Raw genomic sequence first — 18929 nt, 5'->3', positions numbered from 1 at the left:
AGCACTTTTCCTTGTTGACAATCACCACGAGGTGTACCTCTGGCAGGGCTGGTGGCCCATAGAGAACAAGATCACTGGCTCCGCCCGCATCCGCTGGGCCTCGGACCGGAAGAGCGCCATGGAGACGGTGCTGCAGTACTGCCGAGGTGAGGCCGCGGCGGAGGGGACCCTCCATCCGGGCGCCCGCTGGCTCTCTGCAGACTTGCTCAGAATCCCAGACCACGCTTCCCTTTCCACGGGCGCCAGCAGCCTGGATAAAGCCGGCAGACAGCCCTGAAACCAACTGCTTTTCCCTTGAATTTTTTTGAGGCTTATTACTTTTGAGATTAGTACATTCTCAGCTGCCAGCATGAATGAGATTTCATTTTTCTCTTTTTTAAATTGAAGTAGAGTTGATGTAGAATATTATATGTTACAGGTGTACAATATAGTGATTCCCAATTTTTAAAGGTTGTACTCCATTTATAGTTACTATAAAATACTGGCCTATACTCCCCGTGTTGTACAATATACCCTGGTAGCAGATTTTATACCTAATAGTTTGTACCTTTTAACCCCCTCCCCCTATATGGCCCCTGCCCCCTTCAACAAACTAGTGAATATCATTTTTCTCTTTTATATTATGAGGCCGAATAACTTGTCACCCTCGAGGTTAACGGCCGAGTTGTGGGATGCCTTCTGCACTCAGGATTAATCATGCTGTGGGACACCAGGCCCCATCCACGCACTGTCCTCACGCAGTGTCACCCCGTCAGGGGGTAGAGAGCACCCCCAAACGGGCTGGAAGGCCGTGCAGTGTCACCCCGTCAGGGGGTAGAGAGCACCCCCAAACGGGCTGGAAGGCCCACGGCAACCTTTCTGTCATCTGTTATTCTGTTTAGTGTTTTACCTAAAAAGAAAGATCTGTAGTCAATTCATGGCTTTTCTACTATACCATCCACCTGAAACGTCTGGTCTTTTATATAAAACGAAGATGCCAGTGATTAATTTCTTACCTGAATTTTTAAGATTTCATTGATTACTATTACTGAATATGTACAGCTGATTTTCTCTTGGAAAGCTCTTTCGTAAAAAATAACTTAATAAACTTCCCACCAAATGTTTAAGCTAAAGTAGCTTCTAAAATGCTGTCATTAGCTGGTTAATTCACACCGAACTCAAGGCTGGGTTAGGAAATCGGACGAATACTTCACAGGCGAGTCCAGGAGGAGGGAAAGGTCCCACCCAGACGCCACAGAGAGAGGCTTTCTTTTCTCCCATCCAGGGACCCAGAAGTGTTCTGTTAGGTTCAGGAAGTTTAAAGTCAGGTCGATCCCACGCAATTTTATGCACAGTCACGTGCATGAGATTAACATTTTTTGTAAACATCATGGCGGGGAGGGGTTACAACTACTCACAACTTCCATTTTAACCCTGAAGTCAAGAGATGCAAACAAGGAAAAAATTTCAGGGGAAATGAGAGAAAGCCAGGGCCATCGGGGCCACGCTGGGTCTGTGACATCTGCCTTCTGTGTGACCGCAGGAAAAAACCTCAAGAAGCCACCCCCCAAGTCTTACCTCATCCACGCCGGTCTGGAGCCCCTGACCTTCACCAACATGTTTCCCAGCTGGGAGCACAGAGAAGACATTGCAGAAATCACAGAAATGGTGAGCACGCCCCTTCCCTGTCGAGGGGGCCCCCTACCTTTCGGACTGTGGGAGGACTTCACCTGGGGAGAAGCAGCCAATGGCATTTTCACGTGGGAACACGTTTCCTTGTTCACAACACGTTAAACAGTCTACGTAGAATCAGCTCAGGAAGAGGAAAAGCCTAAGGAGAAGTCAGTGGAAATATTTTGGTAATTTTCTACACACGGCTTACGTTCAAACACTTAAAAGCAAAGGTGAATTTAATTAATTTGGGGATGACGCGTAAATAAAAACAGCCGTCTCTTCCTCCTGCTAGCTAAAGATCCGTTGCTTCTCCAAGTCCATATAAGGCACCGCAAAAGGGCCCCGGGTCTCAGACCCTAACGCTGGGTCGGAGGAGACACGAAATAGGCCCGTGGTGAAGGCACCGCTCAGCTGAGTCAGGGAGTGGAGGTGCTGCGAGCCCGTCCTGCGGGGTAGGGCTCGGCTCCCCATTCCTCCTGGCCTTCATGAGACCACCTGGTGTCTCCACGGGGCGCTTATCGCAACCTCTACTCACCACACGTGTTATGAGCCAGCAGGTTATCCTTTCCAGCTGCACCGAAAGGAGGACGCTTACTGCCGCTGTGTAGGATTTCTCAAGGTGTGAGTTTTGAACGCTGCTCGCAGTAGCAATCCCAAGGGCGTTTTCGGTGTTGTGGGAGATAGGTCTGTTCCGTTCAGATTTTCTCACCGTGCAGGAGGAGGGCCGCTTCCCTGGCGGAGATGACGTGGAGGGGTATCTGATAGGAGGTCCGGGTAAGTTTAAACAAACAGCAGAAGTGCGCTGCTGCTCGACCACGGAGAGGGCCTGCTTCATCCCTGCTGGTGACCCCAAGCTCGCTCCCTGGAGCCCAGTGGACTTGACCTTCACAGATGCGGGCTCAGGCCGCCTGGGAGCCGACAGGCATGGCGAGGTGGCTCTATCCATGACGAACGTGTGACCCAGGACACCGCAGAGCTCTAGGGGTTACGAGCCCCGTGGCTGCGGTCCAAGTTCAATTACGTCAATCACCGCCACTGTCCCGTGTGCCCTGCAGACCCCCGGGGGTGCTCTGGGGAGTCCTGTACAGCCCGCGGGCCGTCGGGCAAGTCGTGATGAGACTTCACTGAGCGCCGCTCTGTGCCGGGCACTGCTCCAACCACTGCACTCAGCTTCGCCTTCAATTTCCACAACAGTCCACTAAGATCCAGCCGCTGCTCATCGCCATTTCAGCGGCGCATTAGCCGAGGCACCGACACACGGAGAAGCTCGCCCCGATCTCTGACGCGTTCCCTCCGCCACCCGCCCCCGATCCCTAGTCTGTGTGCTGCTGAATTCACATCATTCCCCACACACACCTCCACGCAAAGGAGGCAGCCCACTGAGGGTCCCAGGGTTAACAGAGGAAGATCGTTCACCCGGAATAACCTGTCCAGATGAAATGCACACAGTGGTTTAAAAACAAAAAAGACCTCAATTCAGCCCCAGCATAGTCTAGATGCATTTTCTTACCTCCTTTTTCTATTGAGGATTAAGAGATGGGGTCTGAGGGGGTGGAGGGGGGTGATTCCTTTTCAGGTTAATTGTTTTTAAATATTTGTAAACAAATTCCATTGTTTGCATGCTTCCAGCGTTTCAACTTCACATTTAATCATCTTCTGGATAATTCACTCGTGTGATAGTCCCTAAACTTTTTTCCTGATGCATCTGAAATGCCATGCAGGGTGAGATGGCATCTCAAGAGCCTCGTCTCCCCGAGCGGGGTCTCCAGGCTGCGGTGCAGATGGGCCAGGGGGGCATGTTTTCAGGCACATGATGAAGCGTGTTCAGATGTGGGACACGGAGGTCCCCCTCTCTGCCCCCTCCTCTTCTCCAGGACACGGAAGTTTCAAATCAGATCACCCTGGTGGAAGATGTCTTAGCCAAGCTGTGTAAAACCATTTATCCACTGGCCGACCTCCTAGCCAGGCCCCTGCCCGAGGGAGTTGACCCTCTGAAGCTGGAGATTTATCTCACCGACGAGGATTTCGAGGTAAGCGCTTCTTCAGGTGGGACAGTGTTCGAGCACAGCGTGCGTGGCTTGTCGGAGGGTCCTTTCACTCAGGGCATTTCCTTCCCTCCTTCCAGTTTGCACTAGACATGACGCGAGACGAATACAGTGCACTACCTGCGTGGAAGCAGGTGAACCTGAAGAAAGCGAAAGGTCTGTTCTGAGTCGTGAGATGCTGGCGGGACCTCTGTCGTCACTTTCAATGCTGCTGGACCAGGAAAATGGATGTGGTTTTTTTTTGGAAGCGGGGTATGGCTAGTCCTTTAAAAAAATATTTTTTCATCTGCGTTTTCGAAACCTGAAGCGACCAGCTCTCCTGCTTGTTTGTTTGGGAGTTGTGTATTTTGTAAATGTTCCAGAAAAGTCTCTGGAAACACACCCACAATTCAGCAGATGGCGTTCAGAAGGCATCCGTATCCCTACGTGCACTTACGCGGTGGGTCCTCAGCAGCGGCCACGGCACTGCCCTCCTGCTCCTGCTAAGCGTTGCCTATTATTTTTTTTTTTGAAGCAGTTCCCTTTATAAAGTGTTATTTTGATAGTTTGTGGATTCTAAATATATATATATTTATATAAACACCGTATAAATCAAATACGTATTTAACAAAGCAATATGTATTCATTCACTTTTAAGGGTTTTTTCTGGTGTCAATATTAAAAGGTAGTTGCTTCTGTTGAATCAGTTCTGCCACCAACGTGTACCTTCACCCACGTTCAGAGGCGTCTCCTTCAGCGTTAAGCCAGGTCTGACTCGTTCTGAGTGCTGCTTCCGGTGCTAAGATGAACAAAGAATTTATACTTCCAGGCACAGGCCCTTAAGATCTGTGCAACTCCACCTTTCTACCTTAATATCGCCCCCAAATGTATAGTGCCTTGTTTTATGTACAGTTTATACACAGAAAAGTTTGCTCTGCATTTTTTGACGATGGTTTGGAACATTCTCTACAATTTTACTCTGAAATGGTAGAAATTTTAAAAAGAATCTCAATTTCTAATACCTGTTGTTGTAAAAATTAAATGTGTCATTTGGCAATGGAAGACTCCAAAATAAAAGCTTCAGAATAAACACGACTATGAATTGATTGGTTCACACTGAGTTCCTTTCTGAAAAATATTTTTTTGTAAATGTTAACCTAGTACCAATATTCCACGATTCAATATTAACTGCCGTAACTTTTAATTTAGCTCAGGGCAAGATATGTAATACAAGGTTATAAGACTAAATAATAGACAGATATTCGGCCCATAAAATGAGTTGTAAGTCCTATGTTGTTGAAGAACATATTTTTGCAAGTCATCATTCAACAGAAGCTCTTTACCCTCAACTACAGCTGCATCTCAAATTCAAGAGCTCAGTGCCTTTTTAAAAACACTGCAGACATAAGGCATTTAGAAAGCGTTAAAAGCTCCTCACCAGCTCTTATGTTCTTAAACTCCTAGGTCCAAGGGAAAAAAATTTGAAAAAGAAACTAACACAACATTGTAAACCAACTACACCCCAATAAAAAGAAAAAGAATATATATAACTGACTCACTTTGCTGTACACCTGAAACTAACACAACACGGTAAATCAACTGTACTTCAGTCAGTCAAACCCCAAAGCCCTGGTTCTGAACAAAGACCACAGAGCCCGCCGTGAGTTACCACCACCCGCCGTGGTCTTAGTTCACACGTCGATGACAGAATTTCCTTACACTCCGTCGCTGACTCATGAGCGCCGCCCCCGCCCCCCATGCCCCAGGACTGCGCCAGGTCAGGGGTCTCTACCCGCTCTGGCCCTACCACTTGATGACTGTGTGACATTGGGCAGGCACGGAACTGTCCCACCTCGATCTCCTCTTTTTTAAGGAAAAGAAATCAATCCTATAACTGCCCACCTCCCAGGATGGATTCTTGGCGAGGAGGGCTAGATCCCCACCGCTATCGATATTACCGTCATGGCAGTGGACTTAGGAAAGCAAGAGAGTTGAAGTTAAGGAACGTAGTCACGCACCTAGAAATGACAGGTTCAACCCAAGCAAGTAGAACCTCCCAAAGAAAAAATGTAGAAGGAAAAGTAGAGAGAGGGGTTCAGACTGTGTGTCCCATGGGTAGTAGGCAAAGAGGAGCAGAGAGGGGTACACAGAGCCAGGAGGGCAGCCCGTGAGTGTCAGAGAGATGCAGGGCTGCCTACGTCGTGACAGTCCGAGGAAATCACCTGGATCCTTAGATGCACAGAAAGTAACCAGGGCTGTGATGAGAACTTCCAGAGGACAGCCTGCTGTAGGTGTGATGGATAACACAGAGTCATCGGCAATACCCATTACCCCAAGTTGTCCCAAATGCTTTAAAACCGCGTACATCCACTGGTACTAAACACTGTCCCCCAGCGCTGTGCTTTGTCTGCCTCTCGCCTCTTCTCTGTAAACAGGGCACCCTGTCTTGCATTTCATAATTACTTTTTGCCTCTTTTCTTGAGCTGTTTCCCAATTCTCTCTCTGGCCTGCAGAACTAGATCCTCTCTTATGTGGTTTTGTGATCCTTTTCCCTTCGTAGCAGGACATGACCTTTGCATCCTGGGAAAGGACCCCACCTGAACACATGGCACACTAAATCTCAGCAACTCAACCAGCTGGGCTGCACCCCTTCTCCAGTGCCACTCCAAGGCAAACCATCTGGGGAATTTTTATTAAAAACAGTTGGTGTTTTCTTCATTTGCTGCATTTGAACTCAAGGACTTTTAAAGAGGGGAACGGATATCTGGGTGGAGACAAGATGTCACATGTGTCCTGAGGCTCTGGAGGAACCGCAGGAATACAACCAGGTTCCAAAGGACAGGAACCATTGCCCCAATATGTTCTTCTCGGGCTGTGCCCGGGTCAGGGTCAAAGACTGCTCAGGAGCCCGCTTCATTCTCTCCTTATTTTAAAACTTCAGTCCCACTTGTGGCAGAGCTCCCATTCTGGTAAAAGGAGATGCATTCCAGCAACAGCTTGAGAATCCGTTTTGGCCCTTCACTTTTGTTTTCTTGCCTTCTGATTATGAAAGTAACACTGTCTACACAGAGACTTGTAGTACACAAATGTTCACGGCAGCCTCATTCATAATAACCCAAACCTGTAAACAGCCCACCTGTCATCGACTGAGAAATAGATAAACAAACAAAACGTACATCCACGCAGTGAAATACTATCCAACAGGAAATGGAACAAAGTACTGATCCACACTGCAACATGCATGGACCTCAGAAACATCATTCAAGGATTGGGAGTTGGGGATTAGCAGACGCAAACTATCATATATAGGACGGATAAACAACAAGGTCCAACTGTATAGCACAGGGAACTATATTCAATATCCTGTGATAAACCATCATGGAAAAGAAAATGAAAAAATATATGTATAACTGAAATCACTTTGCTGTACAGCATAAATTAACAAAACAAAAAGACAACTCACAGAATACGAGAAAATATTTGCAAATGAAGTGACCAACAAGGGATTAATCTCCAAGATACACAGATAGCTCATACAGCTCTATGTCAAAAAAATAAACAACCAAGTCAAAAAATGAGCAGAAGATCTAAATAGACATTTCTCCAAAGAAGACATACAGATGGCCAAAAAGCATATGAAAAGATGCTCAACATCACTAATTATCAGAGAAATGCAAATCAAAACTACGCTGAAGTATCACCTCAGACCGGTCAGAATGGCCATCATCAAAAAGTCTACACACAATAAATGCTGGAGAGGATGTGGAGAAAAGGGAACCCTCTTGCACTGTTGGTGGGAATGTAAACTGATACAGCCACTATGGAGAACAGTACGGAGGTTCCTTAAAAAACTAAAAATAGACCTACCATATGATCCCGCAATCCCACTCCTGGGCAGATATCTGGAGAAAACCATAATTCGAAAAGATACCTGCACCCCTATGTTCATAGCAGCACTATTTACAATAGCCAAGGCATGGAAGCAACCTAAATGTCCATTGACAGAGGAATGAATAAAGAAGATGTGGTACATATATACAATGGAATATTACTCAGCCATAAAAAAAGAACAAAATAATGCCATTTGCAGCAGCCTGGATGGACCTAGAGATTATCATACTAAATGAAGTAAGTCAGAGAAAGACAAATATCATATGATATCACTCATATGTGGAATCTAATTTTTTTAAAAATGATACAAATGAACTTACTTACAAAACAGAAACAGACTTAAGAGATATCAAAAACAAACTTAGGGTTACCAAAGGGAAAAATGGGGGGAAGGGATAAATCAGGAGCTTGGGATTAACATACACACACCACTACTATATATACGATAGATAATCAACAAGGACCTACTGCATAGCACAGGGAACTCTACTCAGTATTCTGTGATAACCTATATGGGAAAAGAATCTGCAAAAGAATGAATATATGTATATGTCTAACTGAATCGCTTTGCTGTACACCTGAAACTAACACAACATTGTAAATCAACTACACTCCAATAACATTTAAATAAATAAATGGGGGGAAAAGAAAGAAACGTCATTCAGTGAAAGAAGACGGACACAAAAGGCCACATATTGTTCAATTCCATTTATATGGAATTTCCTGAAAAGGCAAACCCATTTAGACAGATCAGTGGCAGCTCGAGATGGAGATGGGGGTGCAGGGGACTGGGGATGAGCACCAGGGAACTTTTCTGGGGGGCGGGGGGGCTGACGGAAATGCTAAAGCTGGATTCTGGTCATGGCGGCCCAACTCTGCAAAAGCACTAGAACGTACTGAGCTGTGCACTCGCGTTGGTGTATTCTACAGCATATGACGTCATGCCACGAGGGTGCTGCTTCAAAAACATAGTAACACCAATCTATGTGGGAAATGTCAGCATTGTAAGGAGATACATAATTTAGGGATGGAAAATCATAGCTATTCTTGCTGTTAAAGAAGTAATCATTCATGACACTGGTCAAGACAGGAAGGCAGGAACTTCCCTGGTGGTCTGGTGGTTAGGACTCAGCGCTTCCACTGCAGGAGGCCCGGGTTCAATCCCTGGTTGGGGAACTAAGATCCCACAAGCTGTGAGCTGTGCCCTCCCCCACCCCCCAAAAAAAGACAGTACGGCAGACGTTACTCAGGACAGTCCTGATAGGTGTAGGGGCCGCTGCTGAAGGAGAGAGAGACTGGGCTCAACTCCAGACACAGAAGGAAGAGTGGGGATTTACAGTGAAGAAGCAGAGGTGGAGGTGTGGGCATCAGTGGACGGAGGATCACTAAGAGGAAACAGCAGGGTAGGGGGGCGGTCTGGCCACATCAACCTAAGAGGACTCTTGCTGAGTGCAGGTCAGGGTGACGAGACACCACCTTGGGGGATGGTGGAGACACCCGATCAGATAACGAGGGTGGTCAGACATCAAGGGTGAGGACCTTGCTACAGGTGGGCCTGTCCTGGAGGCCATGCCCGAGGACAGGCTCAGAGTAGCCTGACTCAAGCTCGGCCAAAGACAGTGTCTTCGTCACCCCTTCCCATATACAAGTACTTTAGTAGTTTGATTTATAGTCTTCTAGATTCTTCTTTACATCAACTAACATAGAGATGTATGCTCATGTTTTGGGTTTTTTCCAAGGGAAAAATTGCATTTGTTCTTTGGCATGTTCATCTCCCATCAACAGTAGGGCTCCGACGCTGGTCTCTGGATGTTGATCTGGGTGTGTGTGAGGTTCTGCGGTCACGTGGGGCGCAGTGTGAAGGCCCAGATCAGCATTCAGTGCTCCTCACAGAGGGCGGGGTGGTCGGCATCCAGCCAGGGCCCAGAGGGAGGATTTGGGGATTGGTTTTCAAAGGCCTTTCTTGATCTGAGATCCAGATCCAGAGTCAGGGCCAGAAGCCTCAATACAGGCCTCTGTGCAAAGCAGACCAGCAGTGTGGTGAGCGACTAGTAAGGATCAGGGGGACAATCACAAGTCAAGGTCAAGGTCATGATTCAAATGCGAATAACGGAACGTCAAACTGAGAACTGAAATAATGGGAAATTGAATATATTGGTACAGTGTTTGACCCAAAGAAAAAGCCCTACTTTACTTCCTCCTTTACTTATAAAAAGTCAATGCAGGGGGAAGCGATCAAGGTGGACAAGTAGTAGGATGTGGAGCTCACCTTCTCCCACAAATGCATCAGAAATACATCTACACGTGGAACGAGTCTCACAGAACACCTACTGAACGCTGGCAGAAGACCTCAGACTGCTGAAAGGGCAAGAAAATCTCCACGTACCCGGGTAGGAAAAAAGAAGGAAAGGAAGAAAGGAATCGGGATGGGACCTGTGCCCGGGGGAGGAAGCTAAGGAAGAGGAGACGGGGAGACCAGCCGGGACACAGGGGAGCTTCAGAGCCTCCGAGGAGCGCACGGCAGCCGGTGTGCGGCAGCCAGAGCCGAGGGAGAACTGCACAGACAGTCAGTGCTGCCGCGCTGCACCCCCCAGCCTGAGGCACGAGTCCGCCGGCGCAGGTGGGGGCTGGGGGCTGGAACTCGGGCTTCGGAGGTCAGACCCAGAGAGGGGACTGGGGTTGGCTGTGCAGAAGCAGCCCGGGCAGGCTGGCATCTGGTGCAACCGCAACTGAGGGTGTAGGCAGAGGAAGCATGGGCCGCCTTAGAGGCCAGGCGCGACTGTCTGGGGGGTGCACGAAGGAAGGGGCGGGACCTGGATCGTAGCCTTCTTCCCTGTGCACGCACGCGCAGAGGGCAGGACGCCGCCCGCACGGGCTCCAGGAGTGGTCGAGAGCCGCCTCCACTCCCCTCGCATGCTCCGGGGGCAGGCCTGGGCCTCCCCAGCCACCAAGAACCCCAGGACTGGGCGCCGGCCACCACGTCTGCACACCCCCTATACGGGGACGATGATCAGCACACGCCGAGGAAGCAGGCGACGGGCGTCAGTACTAAAAACACCTGCACGCCAAGTCTATTAAACCCACACAAGCTACACAGGGTCGCTCCCGCATACAAACGGCCCTCCAAGACCACAGCAGATAACTGCTTCTCCTAAACTCCCAGAGTAAGAGACATATGAGTGAAATGAAGAAGCAGGGGAACCACTACACCCGTGAAAAGACCAAGAGAATTCCCCAGAAATAACAATGAAACAGACCTCTTCAGTTTAATAGACACCAATTTCAAAAAGGAGATAATGAAAATACTGAAGGAATTAAGAAAGGCTATCGACAGAAATGCAGATTACTGTAAAAAAAGGAACTAGAAGATATAATGAGTAAGCAAGAAAAATGAGAAAACTCATTTGCAGAGATGAAAGCTGAGCTAAAGGCAATGAATAGCAGAATTAATAATGCAGAAGTAGAATATGTGACCTGGAAGATAGAATAATGGAAATCACCCAATCAGGATAGCAGACAGAAAGCCAAATTAAAAAAAAAAAAAAAGAAAGCAATCTGAGACCTATGAGATAATGTAAAGTGTACCAATCTACATGTAATAGGGATTCCAAAAGGGGAAGAAAGAGAAAAGGGGATCGAAAATATATTTGAAGAAATTATGGCAGAAAACATCCCAAACCTAAAGAAGAAAACAGACATCCAGGTACAGGAAGCACAGAGGATCCCAAACAAAATAAACCGAAACAGACCTACACCAAGACATTTTATAATAAAAATGGCAAAAGTTAGAGGATTCTAAAGGCAGCAAGAGAAAAACAAAGAGTTAATTACAAGGGAAACAACGTTTCTACAGAAACGTTGCAGGCCAGAAGGAAGTGGCAAGGTATATTCAAAGTCCTGAAAGGGAAAAAATCTGCAACTTAGGATACTCTACCCAGCAAGATTATCATTTAGAATAGGAGGAGAGTTAAAGAGTTTCTCAGACAAGCAAAAACTAAAAGAATACAGCAATACTAAACCTATTCTAAAGGAAATATTGAAAGGTCTTTTCTAAATAGAAAACAAGTAAGAATCTATATGAAAGAGAAAATCACAATTGGAAAGCAAATCACTTAAATGAGCCAGTACACAGATTAAAAAAACAAAAATCAAATCAAAAACTTTCTGTGAAAGTGACGATAACCACGATGAACAGCAAAAGGACGAACACGAAGGGGTAAAAGAGGATGTCAAAGTCATCAAGTGCCGCGAGAAGAGTAAGGACATGTAAGTTTCTTTTTTCCTAGAATGTGTCTGAGCCTATATGACTGCCAGTCTAAGGCAAGTAGATAATAGGAAGGGATTAACATACTTGAAAAACAGGGTAACCACAAATTAAAAACATAAAATAGATTCACAAAACCAAAAAGAAAAGAACATAAGTATAATAAAAAAAAATCACCAAACCACAATAGGAAAAACATAAAGAAAAAGAGACAAGGAAGAAATATAAAATCAATGGGAAAACAAGGTTTAAAATGGCAATAAATACATATCTATCAATAATTACCTTAAATGTCAATGGACTAAATGCTCCAATCAAAAGACACAGAATGGCAGACTGGATAAAAATTAAAAAACTGGAACCTACAATATGCTGCCTACAAGAGACATACTTTAGGGCAAAGCACACACATATATTGAAAGTGAGGGAATGGAAAAAGATATTTCATGCAAACAAAAATGACAAGAAAGCAGGGGTAGCAGTACTCATATCAGATAAAATAGACTTTAAAACAAAGGCCATAAAGAAAGATAAGGAAGAACACTATATAGTGATAAATGCATCAATACAAGAAGAGGATTTTACACTTGTCAACATATATACACCTAATATAGGAGCACCCAAATACAACAAATACGAACAGACACAAAGGGAGAAATTGATAGAAATACAATAATAGTAGGAGACTTTAACACCCCACTCACATCAGTGGACAGATCTTCCAGACAGAGAATCAATAAGGCAACAGAGATCCTAAATGACACAATAGAACAGTTAGACTTAATTGATTTTTCAGGACATTACATCCAAAAACACCAAAATATACATTCTTTTCAAGTGCACATGGAACACTCTCTAGGATTGACCACATACTAGGGCATGAAACAAGCCTCAACAAATTTTAAGAGTATAGAAATTATCTCAAGCATCTTTTCTGACAACAACAGCATGAAGCTAGAAATTAACCACAGAAAAAGAAATGAGAAAAAAATGATTACATGGAGACTAAACAACAAGCTACTAAAAAACCAGTGGATCAAAGATGAAATCAAAGAGGAAATTTTAAAATACCTTGAGACAAATGACAATGAAAATACAGCCATACAAAATCTATGGGATGCAACAAAAGTAGTTCTTAGAGGGAAGTTCATAATGATACAGGCCTTCCTCAAAAAATAAGAAAAATCTCAACTAAACAACCTAACCTACCACTTAAATAATTAGAAAAAGAAGAACAAACAAAACCTAAAGTCAGCAGAAGGAAGGAAATAATAAGGATCAGAGAGGAAAAAAATAAAATAGAGATTAAAAACAATAGAAAAAAAAAAGCAATAAAACCAAGAGCTGGTTCTTTAAAGGGTAAACAAGATCCACAAACCTCTGGCCAGGCTCACCAAGAAAAAAAGAGAGAAAACCCAAAGAAACAAAATAAGAAATGAAAATGGAGAGATAACAACTGATACTGCAGCAATACAAAAAACCACGAGGGAATACTATGAACAATTATATGCCAACAAATACAACAACCTAGAAGAAATGGACAAGTTTCTAGAAACGTACAGCCCACCAAAATTGAATCAAGAAGAAACAGATAATTTGAACAGACCAATCACTAGAAGTGAGAGAGAATCTGTAACTAAAAAAAAACAAAAAACAAAAAAAAACAACTCCCTACAAACAGAAGTCCAGGACCAGATGGCTTCACAGGGGAATTCTACCAAACATACAAAGAGGAACTTATACGGATCCTTTTCAAACTCTTCCAAAAAATTGAAGAGGAGAGAACACTCCCAAAGACATTCTATGAAGCCACCATCACCCTGATACCAAAACCAGACAAAGATACCACCAAAAAAAAAAAAAAAATTACAGGCCAATATCTTTGATGAATATAGATGCAAAAATTCTCAACAAAATATTAGCCAACTGAATCCAACAACACATAAAAAAGATCATACACCAGGACAAAGTGGAATTCATCCCTAGTTCACAAGGATGGTTCAGCATATACAAATCAATCAATGTAATACACCACATAAACAAAAGACAAAAACCACATGATCACCTCAACAGATGCAGAAAAAGCCTTCAACGTTCATTCATGATTAAAAAAACTCTTACCAAAGGCGGTATAGAGGGAACATATCTCAATATAATAAAAGCTATTTATGACAAACCCACAGCCAATATAATACTCAACGTGAAAAGCTGAAGGCCTTCCTGCTAAAGTCTGGAACAAGACAAGGATGCCCACAATCACCTCTTCTATTCAACATAGTACTGGAAGTCCTACCCACAGCAATCAGACAAGAAAAAGAAATAAAAGTTATCCAAATTGGAAGGGAAGAGGTAAAACTGTCACTATATGCAGATGATATGATACTATATATAGAAAACCCTGAGGACTCCCCACAAAAACTACTAGAACTGATAAACGAATTCAGCAAGGTAGAAGGATACAAGATTAACATACAGTTATCAGTTGCATTTCTTTCCACCAACAATGAAATATCAGAAATGGAATGTAAAAAAAAAAAATACCTCTTAAAATTGCACCCCCCCAAAAACATACATGGGAATAAACCTGACCAAGGAGGTGAAAGGCTTATATGCTGAGAACTATAGAACAGTAGTAAAGGAAATTGAAGATGATTCAAAGAAATGGAAGAAAGATATCCCATGCTCTTGAATTGGAAGAATATTGTTAAAATGGCAATACTACTCAAAGCAATCTACAGATTTAATGCAATCCCTATCAAATTACCCATGACATTTTTCACAGAACTAGAACAAATAATCCAAAAATTTATATGGAACCATAAAAGACCCAGAAATGCCCCAGCAATCCTGAGGGGGAAAAACACAAAGCAGGAGGCATAACTCTCCCAGAATTCAGATAATATTACAAAGCTACAGTAATCAAAACAGTGTGGTACTGGTACAAAAACAGAATATACGGATCAACGGAACAGAACAGAGAGCCCAGAAATAAACACACACACCTATAGTCAATCTTCAACAAAGGAGGCAAGAATATAAAATGGGAAAAAGTCTCTTTAGCAAGTGGTGCTGGGAAAGTTGGACAGCTGCATGTAAATCAATGAAGTTAGAACACACCCTCCCACCATGCACAAAAATAAACTCAAAATGGATTAAAGACTTAAATATAAGACATGGCACCATAAAACTCCTAGAAGAGAACATAGGCAAAACATTCTCTGACATAAATCATATCAGTGTTTTCTTATGTCAGTTTCCCAAGACAATAGAAACAAAAAGAAAAATAAACAAATGGGACCTAATCAAACTTAGAAGCTTTTGCACAGCAAAGGAAACCATGAGCAAAACGAAAAGACAACCTTTGGAATGGGAGAAAATATTTGCAAATGATGTGACTGACAAGGGCTTAATTTCCAAAATATACAAACAGCTTATACAACTCAACAACAAAAAAACAAACAACCCAATCAAAAAATGGGCAGAAGACCTAAATAGACATTTCTCCAAAGAAGACATACAGATGGCCAATAGGCACATGTAAAGCTGCTCAACATCACTAATTATTAGAGAAATGCAAATCAAAACCACAATGAGGTACCAGCTCACACTGGTCAGAATGGCCATCATTAACAAGTCTACAAATAACAAATCCTGGAGAGGGTGTGGAGAAAAGGGAACCCTCCTACACTGTTGGTGGGAATGTAAGTTGGTGCAGCCACTATGGGGAACAGTATGAAGTTTCTTCAGAAAACTGAAAATAGAGCTGCCAATATGATCCAGCAATCCCACTCCTGGGCATATATCTGGACAAAACTATAATGCAAAAATATACATGCACCCCTAATGTTCATAGCAACACTATCCACAATAGCCAAGACATGGACACAACCTAAATGTCCATTGACAGATGAATGGATAAAGAAGATGAGGTATATATATACAATGGAATATTACTCAGCCATGAAAAAGAGTGAAATAATGCCATTTGCAGCAACATGGATGGATCTAGAGATTATCATACTGAGTGAAGTAAGTGAGAAAGAGAAAGACAAATATAATATGATATCACTTATATGTGGAACCTAAAATATGACACAAATGAACTTATCTACAAAACAGAAACAGACTCACAGACATAGAGATCAGACTTGTGGTTGCTGGGGGTTTGGAGGGTGGGGGGGCAGTACAGAGATGGATGGAGTGGGAGTTTGGGATGAGCAGATGCCAACTATTATATATAGGATGGATCAACAAGGTCCTACTGTAGAGCACAGGGAACTATATCCAGTCTTCTGGGATAAACCATAATGGAAAAAAATATAAAAAAGAATGTATATATATATATATATGTATAACTGAGTCACTTGGCTGTACAGAAGAAATTAGCACAACATTGTAAATCAACCATACTTCAATAAAATAAAGAAAAAAAGTCCCCAATTTACCCACCTGTCCCCCATACCCACTGCCTTCCATGTCAGAGTCTAAGATACCCGGCGGAGCTGTGGGTGCTGGAAACACAGTACCCCGGGGGGGAGGGGGCGGGGGGGTCACCCAGGGCAAGGACACAGGCCCCGGGCTCTCCGGTGCCCGTCCCTGTCCTGCCCCTTACAACTGTTGACCTTGAGCAAGTTCCTCACCCTCTCTGTGCCCCAGCTTTATTCCCACCCACAGGATGGGACGGCCGATGGCAGTACCCACCCCACATAAGGTTGTAGGAAGTAACAGATTGGGTGCTAGCGAGTGCTTCCCGCGTGGCAGCAGGCTGGGAAGGAGAAGCTGAATGCCTTGCCTTCTAGGAGAAAGGACCTGTCAGCCTGGGGAGTAACTCAGAACTCGGAGAACAACCGAGGCTTCTCGTCTCTGTGCACTTGGAGGGGATAATAGAGACCCTGGGCGGGAGGGGTGGCGGAGCCAGGCCTCGCGGGGGGGTCTCCGCACAGCAGACCTCGTAACTGCGCCAAAACCCGCCACCTCCATCGGCCCCTCCCCCCAGGCAGCCCCAAGCAGGCGCGCAGCTTAAGGGAGAAAACAGCGCTCATGCAGAAACCCACGCCCAGACAGAGCGCTTCCCCCAGCGCCCCCAGGGTGGAAGGGCTTCCACGTCCCCTGGGGTAGGTGAGGCCTCATTCCCAAGGGCCAGTCAAGGCTGAAATTTCTTCTTTAACACTGAATTTAACCCAGGGGTGATGACTTAGGGGGAGATGTTTGCTGTTTATATCCAAATGGTACTCTGGCCAATTAATTTATATTAATTTTGAACTAACGTGTCAACTGCATTCTTCCGGCTGAAAAGCCAGAACTCAGAGCCTGGACTGGCCCTGGGGAGGAAGTAGGGAAACGACAGAAGAAGAAGGACGTCTGGCCCAGGGTCCGCAGCGCGGAGCGAAGAGCGGCGGGGCCAGCAGGTGGCGCTGTGGCTCGCAGCGGACGCGGAGGAGCCGGGCCGCCCCGCCCCCACTCCCCCACCCCGCCTCGCCCCGAGTCACCGTCCCTAAAGCAGCGCCCGCTCTTGGGCACAGGGGTCGGGGTCGGGCTGGGGCTAAGACCTCCCCCGCAGGGCCCTAGCTGACCCCGAGCGACCCGATCTCTGCCGGTTAATTTGTTTCCAGCACAGAGAACTTGAATCCGGTGACCCGAGGGGAGGGGCTCCCATCCCGCGGCCTCCTCTCCATCCCCTGCTGCCCGCGCCCCGGGAACCTTCCCAGAAGCAAATCCACCTCGTGAGGCCAGCCCTGCGGCGAGAAATTTCACAGTTAAATGAAACTGCCCCACATCGGGGGGTTCCGTGGGCCACGGATCGTCTTGCTCTCAGCATCTGTCCCCTGTACACATTTTCCTTCCTGGCTTCTGTGAATGTCTCCCATTGGCCAGGTTTGCCATCCACAGAAGGAAGGTGATACCTTTCTTAGAAGCAATTAGTTAATGTCAGGAAAGCTCTCTGTGGGTGAAAAGCGCTAAATTCTATTTACCAAATATTTAATCAGCCACCCTTGGGGGGAATGAGTCATAATCATCTATTCAACTTGCTGAATAACCAAAGAAAAAGGCATGATCAGGAAAATCATCTTAACCACAGGTTTTCATAGATTTTGTACCTGTCAGGACTACAAGGGAGAATTTTCAAATTAGCGCTCGGATTCCTCCCTGCTTGGCAGGACCCTGAAGTCACGGGCCCCCTTCCTCCTCAGCCCAGGGGGCCCAGCAGCAGCACCCAAGGGCGGGGGTCTGGCCGCAGCTTCCCTGCCCAAGCTCCTCCGGGGCCTAGCAGGCCACAGCATCTCTTCTCCTCTGCTCAGTTTCCTCACGTCCCCTCTGTCACATGCCTGTCCCTTTGTGCCCTGGCACAGACTCTGTGAGGAGAAATGAGGTCGTGTGGGAGGCATGGGCGCTTTGAAACGAAAGGCACCAAACCAGCTCAGAGCGGAAGGGGTTCCAGAGGCCTTCCAGCAGGGCCCAGTCTGCATCAGACTCCCCGCTTGGGGAGTGAGCCAGGGAACCTGTTACTTGTTCTCGCTCCCCCCTGCTGCAGCAGGGGCCCCAGTAAACCCTTGTCTGCATTTCTTGTCTGGCCTCTTATCAATTTCAACCGATTCAGGAGGCCAAGAACCCTGGTCAGTGACACTCGGACGGGGGCATGCAGTGACACTGGCCAGGACAGCAGGTAAAACAATGAGCTGTCTTGTGCACATGCCCAGGAATTGGGTTTTTTTGTTTGTTTGTTTGTTTGTTTTTTATCATGAATGCAATAAAGAGCTGCGGAAGGATTTGAAATGAGAAAAATGAAAGGACTGACATTTTTGTTGATCGAGACCACCCTAGCTGAAGCGTGGATTGTGGATTGGAGGGAAACAGGTAGAACCAGCAGACGGGTCCTGAGGCCTCTGGTGTCATCTAGGTAGGAAGCCATGGTGCCAAAACTGGCACGGTGACCACCGGGAACCAAGGAGATCACAGGGCACACGCCCAGGCTATGGCGGCACCCAGTCTCAAAACCCATCTGACTCCTTCATTCAGTCAATAAATCTTTACTGAGCACCTACTGTGCATCAGGCCCTGTCTGGACTCCAGAGCTACAGAAATGAAGACGACAGATG

At 45.6% G+C, this 18929-nt stretch overlaps 1 protein-coding gene across 19 annotated transcripts in view; it reads left to right on the top strand.

Moving 5' to 3' along the window:
* SVIL (supervillin) overlaps positions 1 to 4783 on the top strand; it is a 239797-nt gene extending 235014 nt beyond the window's left edge. For all 19 annotated transcript variants that reach the window (XM_082386363.1, XM_082386378.1, XM_082386365.1 and 16 more), the window contains 4 exons: positions 3 to 146; positions 1523 to 1647; positions 3528 to 3683; positions 3779 to 4783. In XM_082386363.1, coding sequence (XP_082242489.1) covers positions 3 to 146; positions 1523 to 1647; positions 3528 to 3683; positions 3779 to 3865 — 512 coding nt within the window. In that variant the 3' untranslated portion in view covers positions 3866 to 4783. The remainder of the gene's footprint in view (positions 1 to 2; positions 147 to 1522; positions 1648 to 3527; positions 3684 to 3778) is intronic.
* The last annotated feature ends 14146 nt before the right edge of the window (positions 4784 to 18929 follow it).

This window comes from Balaenoptera borealis (genome assembly GCF_965194805.1).
Source record: "Balaenoptera borealis genome assembly, chromosome: 3".
In the NCBI taxonomy this organism is placed as follows: domain Eukaryota; kingdom Metazoa; phylum Chordata; class Mammalia; order Artiodactyla; family Balaenopteridae; genus Balaenoptera; species Balaenoptera borealis.
Note: the sequence above shows the minus strand (reverse complement) of the source record. Positions and strands in the feature narration are given on the sequence as shown.